This window comes from Limulus polyphemus, unplaced genomic scaffold (genome assembly GCF_000517525.1).
Source record: "Limulus polyphemus unplaced genomic scaffold, Limulus_polyphemus-2.1.2 Scaffold20, whole genome shotgun sequence".
In the NCBI taxonomy this organism is placed as follows: Eukaryota; Metazoa; Arthropoda; class Merostomata; order Xiphosura; family Limulidae; genus Limulus; species Limulus polyphemus.
The window spans coordinates 221,547-234,481 of record NW_013665630.1 but is presented as its reverse complement, the minus strand read 5'-3'; the positions used below and the strand labels follow the sequence as shown (position 1 = coordinate 234,481).

At 33.7% G+C, this 12,935-nt stretch overlaps 1 protein-coding gene across 2 annotated transcripts in view; it reads right to left on the bottom strand.

The window, feature by feature from the left end:
• Nucleotides 1–3,882: 3,882 nt before the first annotated feature.
• The window catches only part of LOC106457919 (potassium voltage-gated channel subfamily H member 8-like), a 51,679-nt gene continuing 42,626 nt past the window's right edge, over nt 3,883–12,935 (bottom strand). For both annotated transcript variants that reach the window (XM_022384198.1, XM_022384203.1), the window contains exons 11-15: nt 11,811–12,060; nt 9,696–9,913; nt 7,517–7,656; nt 6,469–6,572; nt 3,883–4,918 (exon numbers count right to left, since the gene is read on the bottom strand). In XM_022384198.1, coding sequence (XP_022239906.1) covers nt 4,245–4,918; nt 6,469–6,572; nt 7,517–7,656; nt 9,696–9,913; nt 11,811–12,060 — 1,386 coding nt within the window. In that variant the 3' untranslated portion in view covers nt 3,883–4,244. The remainder of the gene's footprint in view (nt 4,919–6,468; nt 6,573–7,516; nt 7,657–9,695; nt 9,914–11,810; nt 12,061–12,935) is intronic.

Here is a 12,935-nt window from a genome sequence, read left to right as displayed (position 1 = left end):
ACGCCTACGGTCTTCTCTTAGAACCTATCTTCTAACGATGTTCTTATTCCCTGTCCTGATTTCTAAAGACACTCAACATCGTTCTACATAAACGAACTGCTTTCTTGTACTTACTTTCTCTAGCTAACCTAAATTGTTCACTCTAACCTCTTTATACTCAAACTGGCTATATTTATAAAACCTGCACCGATCCTTCTATCACGAATATTAAATACACAACTCACAAGCTACACTTCAGACTTCTGATTTTCATTTTCCTTCCTTTTCGCGTTCCCAGCAGTCTAGGCTGATATTTTATGCTCATCCTTAACTGCCCACCACCAAAACTTAATAGTTTCTTTATTGACCTTTATCATGTAAACGCTGATGTTAAAGATTAACTCTCTTCTCCGAGTTCAATTTCTTATCATGAACACATTGTCCTGTTTATGTACTCCCTAAACGCTTATCTCCAACAGAACCCTTTCTCGTGGTTTTCTCTCTATCTTCAGTTATTTTGATAACTTGGTTGTTTCCCTTTGTTTTGTTTTTGGCCCAAATGTTGTTTCCTGTTGCCGGGTGCCATCGTGCTTTTGTCTCTTTCTTCTTTATCTTAAGTTGTTTCTTGTTTCCTGTTGCCATCGTGCTTTTGTCTTCTTTATCTCAATTTACTCTTAGTTCAATCATATTTTCTTTATTCACGTTTGCGCATTTTCAAATATCACCAACTGTTCATTTTATTTATATTTCTACTTCATTGATCAGTGGGTAGTAGAAAATACAGAGGTTCTTGAACACCCTAAGACTTGTCCTAAATATTCATCGTCTTCAACTTGAGGTAATACAAGTGCTGTCAATGCCTAATGTAACAGTGGACGCTGACAACGCAAGTGTCGTGAATAAAACTGAGAGAAAATACAATTAGTGACCCTAGCGATACCTAATCTAAAACAGTCTCTAAACCAACTGAATTCATCATTTCATCTTCTTCTCAAATTGTAAGATTGTTCTATTTGCAATAAAATGTTTTCAATAACTCTATTATATTAAGATCAACACAATAACGAAGGAAATATTAATATGACATTACTAATGATCATATTGCCTGTTTTACCATTAAATACAATCTTAAGTAATTATTTTTCACTGATCTTTACTATACTAAGATATATATACCTCAGATGCTGGTGCTTCATCAGTGATTTACATGGTAGCGCCCATATCCGCTCCAGGTAACCGAAGACCTTAATTTAGCAGTGAAAGACTAGAAGAAAGGCATCTAGTCAACACCACCTACCGCCAACTCTTGTACCAGCGAATAGTGAGATTGAGCGTTACATTAGAATGTCCCTGCGACTGAAAAGGTGAACATGTTCAGCCACAGGGATTCGAACTCGCGACCCACAGATTGCTAGTTGAAGGCCCTAACCATAAGACCATACCAGGTCACTGAGATGTTACAATCAAGTTAAAAATTACTACAAGTTTCACACTGCATTCATTCCTTTCAAATTTTCCCATAATAAGTTTGATATTATGAGGGCTGTTCAAATTAAGATCAATAAATGCACACGCCATTGTTGTTAAGAGTGTGAATAATATTACTTCTATGCGAAAATCAACGTTAAGTGGTACACTACATTTTCTTCGTCGTTTTTAAGCTTTATTACACCTGTTCGGTAGAATACAGATGTTATGTTACGGATCTATTTTCACACAAGTGTGTTAAGAAAAATCAGTTGTTTGAAATTGTTGTCCACGCAGACCATCCTTGAAAGAGTGCAGGATATGGAGGAAGCTGACCATCTGAACTTTTGAATTGCAGATGTTGCATAAATAATAATGTGCGGAGTAATATTATCATAATATGGAGAGTAATATTATCATGCTACAACGAATAATATGGGGAGTAATATTATCATGCTACAACTAATAATATGGGGAGTAGTATTATCATGTTACAACGAATAATATGGGGAGTAATACTATCATGCTACAACGAATAATATGGGGAGTAGTATTATCATGTTACAACGAATAATATGGGGAGTAATATTATCATGCTACAACGAATAATATGGGGAGTAATATTATCATGCTACAACGAATAATATGGGGAGTAATATTATCATGCTACAACGAATAATATGAGGAGTAATATTATCATGCTACAACTAATAATATGGGGAGTAGTATTATCATGTTACAACGAATAATATGGGGAGTAATACTATCATGCTACAACGAATGATATGGGGAGTAGTATTATCATGTTACAACGAATAATATGGGGAGTAATATTATAATGCTACAACGAATAATATGGGGAGTAATATTATCATGTTACAACGAATAATATGGGGAGTAGTACTATCATGCTACAACGAATAATATGGAGAGTAATATTATCATGCTACAACGAATAATATGAGGAGTAATATTATCATGCTACAAAGGAAAATATACCATTTTGGTTCTGGTACATTTGGTGTATATATAGTAGGATCAAATTTTGCGATTGTAGTGTATGTGCAAAGTTTATCAACCTCCTTCGGTTGTTGTTGTTTGTTATTAAGCACAAAGGGCTATCTGTGCTCTGCCCACTACGGTGTAAGTCCACAGACATACCGCTGTACCACTGAAGGCCCTCCTTCGGTAATAACTTTATTACAGTTCATTGCTGAAATCCAAACTCATTTGCAGTTGTCTTTCATATGTTTTGCACGTTACTTATCGTAAACACTCACACACACGACATAACATATCGTTAGAAGCGGACGGATACTGACATATTAATACAAACATTTTTCAGCTACATATTACTACATCTAACATGTTGGAATGAAAATAACGTTTGTTTGTTGTTGGTTTTTTTTCAGGACGTTCCTCCTCATTTTATTATATACATAATACGTCAACAGTGTGAAAGAGTACGTCATACATAATCACAGAAAGTCAAAGAAATTTTCAGAGTATATACATTTCAAGCCGTGAGGTACGGGTATATATCAAATGATAATGATAAAATCTCGTGGTAAAATTGTTAAATCACGAATCGTATGATCAAATTAATAAATCCTTCATCGTATTTTCACAGTTTACTGTTCGTTACTGTGACGAAAGCCAGTTCATCATTAAATTAATAAATACTTTATCATATTATCATATAGTATCAGTATTTTCACAAATTACTGTGGCAAAAACCTGTTCATCACAAATAAATGTAGTTTTGACTTGTAAAAGTGCACGAAGAAAACATAAGCCATTTCTTTTAATATAAAAAGTAATTTCAAACATTAAAATCTTCCACCGCTGATTGTGGCTTTCCAGAAGTAAAGCAGAGGTGTAAGAGACAAATTAAAAGTGTTTGTGTGGGGGAGCAAGGTTTATTTTTGAACGAGCGAAGCGAGGAAACATGCTACGGTACTGGAAGCTCTTGGGCTCTGGATTAAATTTTATGCATTCTCGTGCTTTTCCTGATAACAATTAACCTAGTTCTGGTCCATTTTTATCGGGACAAACTGAAAAGTATCCTCCTCCTCCCCGCTGCCTAGCTTGAATAAAAGTAACCAAAACTAATCTTCCAAATACCGAATGGATATGTAAAAGTCTTTACTCGCTAATCACCAGTTGATTTTCACCCCGAACAAAATCTTAGACAGGAATAGAGATTAACCTAGGCTGTAATTAATATTTGAACTGCGGGGATTAGTGTACAACTTAAATCGTTAGTTGTTCGAAGTGAAGCCTAGTTGGAAAATTATTGATTTTTAAATATAACTTCAATTTTTTTTCTCCTCTTAATTGGGTCTTTATGCAGAATTTTACTCTTTAACTACCCAAATAATTATCTTCCGATATTTTTTTAAGAAATTAATTTAATTATGCTCCTTTCACAAAACCCAGATTTTTTGGAGAGTTTATTTTAAAATTTATAGGTAATTTTACTCACTTGTAACAAACGTTTAATTACGACCGTAAAATAGCTTATATCACTAGTTAACAGTACAATTATAATACTAGTTAATTACTTCACTTTTAAGACTTAGGATATCTGATGATCTTCTGACTGATAGGCTTGTTTTTTTTCTCTCTCTCTATTTATCATAATAATTTGATGAAAATGTTATTTCTTTCGACTTTCACCAGGTGGCGATCTGTTGATAACGAATAATTTCTGCATTGGCTATTTCGAAAATGCAAGACTTTAGAACAAGCTTACGTTTCAGAAGTGGCTATCAGGATTTATAAGAATAATGTAAAGTTCAGAGGTCAGTCGACAGAGTTCTACGAGGTGGAAGTCGCTCACTGACGTCGTTCACGTGATCTCTGTGCCGTCTGTCCTCGATAATATCAACGGATTGAAACTGAGATGTTTCCAAATCTAATACACCGTTCTTGGAAGATGAAATACTGTGGTTGATTGAACCAGTGTTCTTGAAGACACTGTCGTCGCACATAATCTCCTCTTCTTCTTTTGTTATAAACGAGACATTTCCGATTACGAAACGAGCCTTTTCCTCATTGGAGGAACTAGAGGAGTAGCCAGAATTTGGGGGAGGAGACTGATACTCCCCTTGATCGTTTGATAAGTCATTTAATAGATAACTGTCAGTCTGTGTTATTCTAGAGGTGGCACGGAGACGAGTCTCCTGGTCAACTTCTGTCTGGGTATATGAAATCCCAGATGGTTGTGATGAAAACTGGGTGAAGGGCTTAGAAACGTAGCATTCCTGGGAGAAATCCTGATAATGGGCCTGAAAGGGGCCACTACTAGCTCGAGCAGTAAACCTTTGCACTAATGTCAACGTGACTCGAACATCATTACTTAGTGACGCCACGTTCTTTATGAGAGCAGTCATCTGTGTGTCTAATTTCTCCAAGTTGTTTTTGGTGACTTCTAGCTCTTCTCGTAGTTCATAAAGCTCCAAAGTCCGCCCTGTAATTTTACGAAACGTTAAACGCTATCAATATAATCAACATGCATGGTGTTTACCACTGTCTTCTTTTTTTACTTGTCTCACTGAACTGGATCATTCACTTTACTAAATGCTACATAAATGTAGATTCACTGCGGTGAGAAAAAGATAAGTATAAACACCATATCTGCCCCTGTTTGTTAACTAAGACAATTATTTTCATTTCAGTGTGAACTCATGATATTTTTCGAACCATATTTTCCAGTTTACCTTAAATAGTTACCTATTTCTAAATTTACCTAAAATAGTTACATATTCTCAATTTACCTAAAATAGTCACCTGTTTCACAATTTGTCGAAAACAGTTGTCTATTTCTCAACTTACCTGAAATAGCCACCTATTTCTCAATTTACCTACAATAGCCACCTATTTCTCAATTTACCTAAAATAGCCACCTATTTTCATATTTTGTTCATGATATTCATGACATGAAAACTGCTTTTTCGTTTTCTTAAGTGATCGATTATTTCCAACACAATAATGATAATATTCAGACTAAATTAAAGCATTTGTTGGTTTACTACGAACACAAGTAAAGAAAACATTTTCAAAAAGAGAAGTAAATGTAAGGATGACTAACAGGGATATTAGGGATGAAATCCCTACTATCTCGTTTGCATTGTCTTTGAAGGATTGAATTAGCCATCCCTACATTTACTTCCTTCTTGAAAATTTTTTTCTTGACTTGTTTGCTTGTTATATTTTAATAGTGTTTCAATAAACATGGGAAGGTTGTTTTTATAACCAAGTTCTAAATAAAATAATGATCCAACTGTAATATTTATTGTTTGTCTATTTATAATTATTGGCTGGTAATTTCTGTTTCTTTCAGGAGTAATGATAACATCGTTTACACTAGACTTACGATATTTTTAAATTACTAGTTAATAATACTTATAAAAGCGGCTATTCTGTTTGAAAATATGTCAACTCAGTGAAATTGGCTGACACCATTGTTTTGGTTTTTCAGTTATCATGTAATAAAAAAAGAAGCAGAAGAACAAGAAATTCAAACTTTGTTATGATATTTACAGACATTCCCAGAACTTGTGACTCAGTCTTTACATACATATTATTATAAAAGGAAATACTGTATAGTATTGTAAAGTTCTGATGACCTATTGAGGAAATATTGAAAATACCACTTAGATTAACAATCCAAGCCATCCCTACATAGGCAGTTCAACCACCTGCCTGATAATAAATAATAAAACTTTTCAGTACATATTTGTAATGTTCGTCACAAAAAAAGACTTTGTTTGGATTATAGTTGCAACATAATTTTTTTGTTGTTGTTATTAGAAGATTAGATCTCCATATAACACTGCAAGTATCTGATTTTTCTTAGCATTAAAGTTGTGATGTAGACAATATTGTTCCAAAAGCAAGATACACTGATATATCATAACATCTCTAGAGAACTACGTCTCAGGATTTAATTACTTTATGTAAACACATCAATCTATTTCCATCCGCGACTAGATAAATGAAAAACATGTTGATAGTTACCAATATTAGGATGAGTTGCCACAGATCTTAGTTTGCTACATCTCGATGGTGACCGGTCAGTTGATAAACGTCGATTTTGGTGAAAATCTGAAGAAATCTCTTCCCTAAGTAGTTGAAAAGTATAATGAGAAATTACATTGAGTAATATTACACAGGTTTAAACAGACATTAAAAAAATGCTAGGTGCTTTTAATAGTCTGTCGATAAGACAAAAAAAAACTTTCTAACATTACCAATCAAGGTTAAAGCCTACTTTAACAGTCTGGGTGTAAATTGTTAATATAGTGCCTAACAGTGCTAGGTGCTGTTAATAGTTTTGTTGATAAAACAAAATATTTTTTTTTTTACATGTATCAATCAAGGTTGAAGTTTACTTTAACAGTCTGAATGTAAATTGTTAACATAGCACCTAATAGTCTGTTGGTAAAACAAAATGTTTTTTTACCTGTACTAATCAAGCCGAAGCTTGCTTTAACAGTCTAGATGTAAATTGTTAACATAGCACCTAATAGTCTGTTGATAAAAAATGTTTTTTACATGTACCAATCAAGCTGAAGCTTTCTTTAACAGTCTGGATGTAAATTTTTAAAATAGCACTTAATAGTGTGTTGATAAAACAAAATGTTTTTTTACATGTACCAATCAAGCTGAAGCTTGCTTTAACAGTCTGGATGTAAATTTTTAAAATAGCACTTAATAGTGTGTTGATAAAACAAAATGTTTTTTTTTTTTACATGTACCAATCAAGCTGAAGCTTGCTTTAACAGTCTGGATGTAAATTGTTAATATAGCACCTAATAGTCTGTTGATAAAAAATGTTTTTTACATGTACCAATCAAGCTGAAGCTTTCTTTAACAGTCTGGATGTAAATTTTTAAAATAGCACTTAATAGTGTGTTGATAAAACAAAATGTTTTTTTACATGTACCAATCAAGCTGAAGCTTGCTTTAACAGTCTGGATGTAAATTGTTAATATAGCACCTAATAGTCTGTTGATAAAACATTTTTTTACATGTACCAATCAAGCTGAAGCTTGCTTTAACATACTTTTGAAAAGGACGGCATGTATTCTTCTTTGTCGGAGTACCAGGAGACAGAAGTGGTGAAGCTTGATTACTGTCGTGATTTTCGTCGTCCTCTGATATCGACGGCAGAACTAACGAATGTGCTCCGTTCATAACATCCTCCTGGTGAGAAAGAAAAGAAATAGCTAAAATTCAAGGACGTTTAGTGAGTTGTAAAATAAATTAGCTCACATTTCAACCAGTTTTTTAGAAGTACAACGAAAATATTGAGCTAAACGTGCTTCATAAAATAAGAAAAGAAAAAAAACAGACTGAAATGTTAAATCTGTTTTTGTGAAACACGAAAAGTGACTATAATCCAAATCTACATTTCAAAGTAATAGAACAAACTAGCGCATCCAAAACGAACATTTCAAACTTTCTGTAAAAAATGGTTGCAAACTAAATTCATATTTATAAAAACCGACTATTTAAATTCCTTAAATAATTTCTAAGTTAAAACCCAGTTGGTTAAAAACCTAAACAAGAAGCAATATGAACCCTAAACCTAATTTAATAGTGACAGACAAACTGTATCAAAAATACACAGAAACTAGCGAAAGCGAAAATCTGTTATGAGGACTTAGTAAACAACTTCTGTGAATACGTCCTTTAACTTACACCTAACTTATGTAATTTTCTGTTTATTACTTTCCTTAATTACTAACTATACAACAACAAAACAAACATTAGTAATTATATTTCTTAATGGATGTCCATAGTATCAACAAGAGATTTTCATGGTTTACAAAAACTTTTTTTCCCCCTATATATGGACAGGGCGTAGCCCAAGTGGTTTGCGTGCCGGACTATAATCAGACGACCTTAGGTTCGAGCCGCGGTACGCCGCTGAATACGCTCAGCACTTTGAGCTGTAGGGCGTTATAGCTGCGGTAGACAATTCCTCTGCTTGTTACAAGTATCCGCATAATAGGTGGCGGGTGCTACTAAATGGTTGCTCTCATTTCTAGCCAGCAGTTCTAAATTGGAGATGGTTATGGGTAAACCTTAATGGTCGCCTATCTGGTGTTCAATTCCCGTGTCGCATAAGGTTAAAGCTGAACTTTCCAATACCTTATTGCTCAGATTTTTATTCTTTTCGTTAAGAATCTCTATCGATATACTCTAACCGGGAAATGTTTCAGAGTTACTCTGTTAAAAAAGAAATATTTCGAATTTAAGTGCCTCACAAGGAATGTATAAGATGATATTCATAATGATGGGTAATGGCTCTGAAGGTATAGCGTGTTAAGTTGAAATAGTTAAAACAATTGTAAGCTAGATAATATGTGGTCAACGTTTCGAATAAATAACACTTACTGGTACTAAGGAAGAAAATAAGATGAGAAGAATGATAAATTGAGATTGGCAAAACGATCATTGTGCTTAAGATACGTTCACAAAGAAACAGTCCATAAATTAAGGAGTCAAATGGAAGGATATGTTCATATGGGAACGGTTAAATATCAGAACGATTTGCATATGGTAATGAAATAGTCTGTCGAAGCAGTGCGACGGCGCAGAAAATCTAAATAATATTTTCTTTGGGATTTTATGATCTTTGAAGGTTTCTCACATAAGTAAAAATTTGCCGCTGTCCTCCGCAAAAGCTCGTTCCGGAGGGATATCGCAATATCTGACAACAACGGGCAGTCATGAGCAACACCAAGAATGATCGACAGGGATAGGCCAATAGCGACAAAGATCCTGTAATATCGTTGTGATAGTGTTATTAATCCTTAGTAAAAGACCAAACCTGAAAAGTCAAAGCACTGTGTATTCTTATAACACAACACAGAAACTAAAGAAAGGGTATTGTATTTAACATATACTCATGACACAGAAACTAAGGAACAAGGTGTTGTGTTTACGGTATTCTTATAATCGGTATTGCGATTCACATAAAAAACAGTACAGAAATAAAAAATAAAGTATTGTGTTTAACATATACTTATAACAGTACAGAAACTAAAGAACAAAGTATTGTGCTTAATATATTTTAAAACAGTACAAAACTACAGAACAAAATATTGTGTTTAAGGCATTATTTTAATACAGTACAAAAACTAAAGAAGAAATATTATCATTAACATTTTCTTATAACTTTATGAAGTGTAAAAAAAATGATAATTTCATGTTTAAACAATCTATAGTTTGTTTACCTCATCAGATCCTTCCCTGAGGTTAAATGTTAAGTCGAGAAGAATGTCGTGAGTAAAACTCTCTGCAAACTCAGGATAAAGTTTCAGAACTTCTCTTAGTCCAGGAATATAGATGCTCTTCAAGTCGCAATAGGTCAAGGCTTTCACATCACTGGTAGACTTGAGGCTGGACTCACTCATTTCCATCGTAATGTCACATCCTACCAGATCGCCTTTTCCTAGACACAGCAGGTAGTTTGTTGAACTAAAACTGTATTTCCAGTGTGATATTTCTATCGTTAATTTTCTGATCACAACGCAAAGATTCAGAGGACAAACAGCGTCATTGTAGTTATTCGATTTTACACATTTTTAAGGAAGATCAGTGACTGCAAGGTTTTACCAATCTGTGTATTTTCAGTTTTATCTATCTTAGTATTTAAAATTTGGAGAAAAAAAAGACTTATAATACTTAATCCGGGTTACAATTCCCTTTTTGAAAATAGTCCAATTTCGAATGGATATCATTTCTCATTTTGGAATAATTTTGGTATAATGATGCTCTCAAAATCACGAAAAAACACTAGAAATAATATTCCAAGAGCAATGTTCTGCTAACATTGGTAAATAAAACAATTGCCATAAATTATTCTACCTGTCTAAAAATCCCAACAGTATAAGTAACTTATCTAACGCTCATAGCTAATACTAACACAATGCTTCTTTAGAAGCCTTGCGCGAAAACAAACATCACCAAATACTTATTCACTCCCGAGGAAAGGGGGTCAACCTTAAAATGTGGTGTGAATAAAAATCACAAACCTAATTCTGAAGAGCAATAACTTAAACAAGATTGACAAAAAGTTTAATAACTTGATCTAATTCACATCGAAACAGTTTTTGTTCGAGTAACTGAAGACATAAATAGCGTCTCCATAACTACTATGTCTGTCGTATCCCAGCTGGCCTGATGAGCCCTGGTGTTCAAGGAAAGACTTCGTCGACACTGAACATGGCAGATGTTGTGTGGTGGATATACTATTATATATTATTTGGTTCTTACAAAAGCCGAGATATAATCCAGAAAAATGAACTGAAGTAAAAAATAGACCAGTCCCTCTGAGACACTTTGTACTGTAAATCATAAAAGATAGACCAGTCTCTCTGAGACACTTTAAACTGTAAATAAAACATCATAAAAGATAGACCAGTCCATTTGAAACATTTAATTAGTATATAAAACGTCAGGACAAAAGAATTGCTGAAATATTTGATCGTTAACAATCTATTCGATATTTCGCTTTTTAAAAGATGTTTCTTCAGAACTTGTACGAAAAAAATGTTTAAATTAGTGGTGATATAACTAATTTCTAGTTTTTGTTTCATAACTTGATTTATGGAACATACTAATAACAATTGCACTGAAGAAAAGTTGTAAATGACGACAATCTAGCCATAAACGAATAAAACACTAAATTAATTTACTCATCAAGCTCTTTTAAGTATTAGATTGTTGCAAGTTTGCTTTAATCTATAACTACTGAGTAGTGAAAAGTCGGGTGTGGCCTAGTGTTTAGCGTTCTGTTGTCGAAAAAACGCGCTCCGCATCTTAGAGCCGTGAGTGCGCTTTAAAAATGAAGATTAAATCTCACTCTTTTCTTAGACGAGAGAAGTCTAAAAGTTGGCAGTCGGTGCTTCAAAATTGAAGTTTGATAGCAACATTTATTGAGCAAGCTTTGATACAATACATAACTTGGTACTATGGTAACATTAACTTAACTTGATACAACACATAACTTGGTGCTATGGTAACATTAACTTAACTATACAACACATAACTTGGTGCTATGGTAACATTAACTTAACTTGATATGCTTTAAGAATGAAGAATATATTTCACTTATTTCTTAGACAAGAGAAGTCTAAGAGTTGGAAGTCAGTGCTGTTGACTAACTGTCTTCTTTCTAGTCTATAGGCTCAAAATTAGAGATAATTACGAGCAGATAGAAATCCCTGGTGAAGCATTACGTGGAAATATCTTTCTTTTTTTATCATAGTTACGTTTAGACTCGTAGTTAAGAAGAATACATGTGTAGACGGAAGAGGTTTGATTGTTATGGTTGGAGTCCTACCTACCTAAGATAGCAACCACCATGTTGTTCTGAAGAACTTCCATGGAACCATTACATACAAGGTACAGATAACTAAGTGCGTCTCCTGTGTGTACCAGATACTCTCCAGGGGCGCAGAAGTTGCTTTTTATATGGTGTGACAGTTGCTTTAAGCACCCTTGAGGCGCAGGTTCAAATATTGGCAGTGACAGCATTTCCTTGTTTAAATGCATAGAAACATCTCCTCGAAGCTCGTCTGGAAATTCCCGCAGAATCTTCAACAGAAACAAAAAAAAACAGAATAACTTTAAATATATTTGGTAGAAACTTTAACGAGTGAAGTAACGACTAATAAAGACCGACATTACGAAAACTACTTGTGGTCTAGTCTAAATAACCGTTGAGCAACATACAATAACAATATAACATTTAGAACCTTTAAAATAATCTTAAGTGTTTTTCTTCTTTAAGACAGGAGTTCCTCAAGAAGAAAACAGGATTTGCCTTCAAAAGCATTTAAGTTACATGTCTGAAAAATGATTCTACAGTAGCGCTAGTTTTATAGAAGAAAACGTATTTTGTTTTTACTGTCCATTCCCTGTATTTTTGATTAAAGTTAAAGGCTTAATTGTGCAGGGTTAAAAAGACTGAGTATATAAGTCTGTATCAGTTTCACTATTTTTAGCTTTTTAGTGTATTTTTAAATTGTTTATAGGCAATTTATAAATTATTAAAGAGTTTAAAAAATTAAATGACAATATCGATGATATGACTTCAACAAAAGAAGTAAATAGAAAGGTTTAACTGCACTTTATATAAACGATTTGTATACGCTAATGCAGTGATGTGAAACTGCAGTTACGAGCCGTGTTTAGCACCTATATATATTTCGTTTGTTTTGCTAGTTGTTATGTGATGTTAAACAAAAAAAGCTATTTGTGCTGTGCTCACCACGGATATCGAAACCAGGTTTTCAGCGTTATAAGCTTTCAGACTTAACGCTGAGTCATTGATGGGGGAGGGTGGGGAGCATATATATATATATATATATATATATATATATATTGTACTCGACGACGTACTATACTCTATTGTACGACGACGTAACGTAGTGAGTATTTAGTTAACGTTACCGTTACTTCGTGAAGAA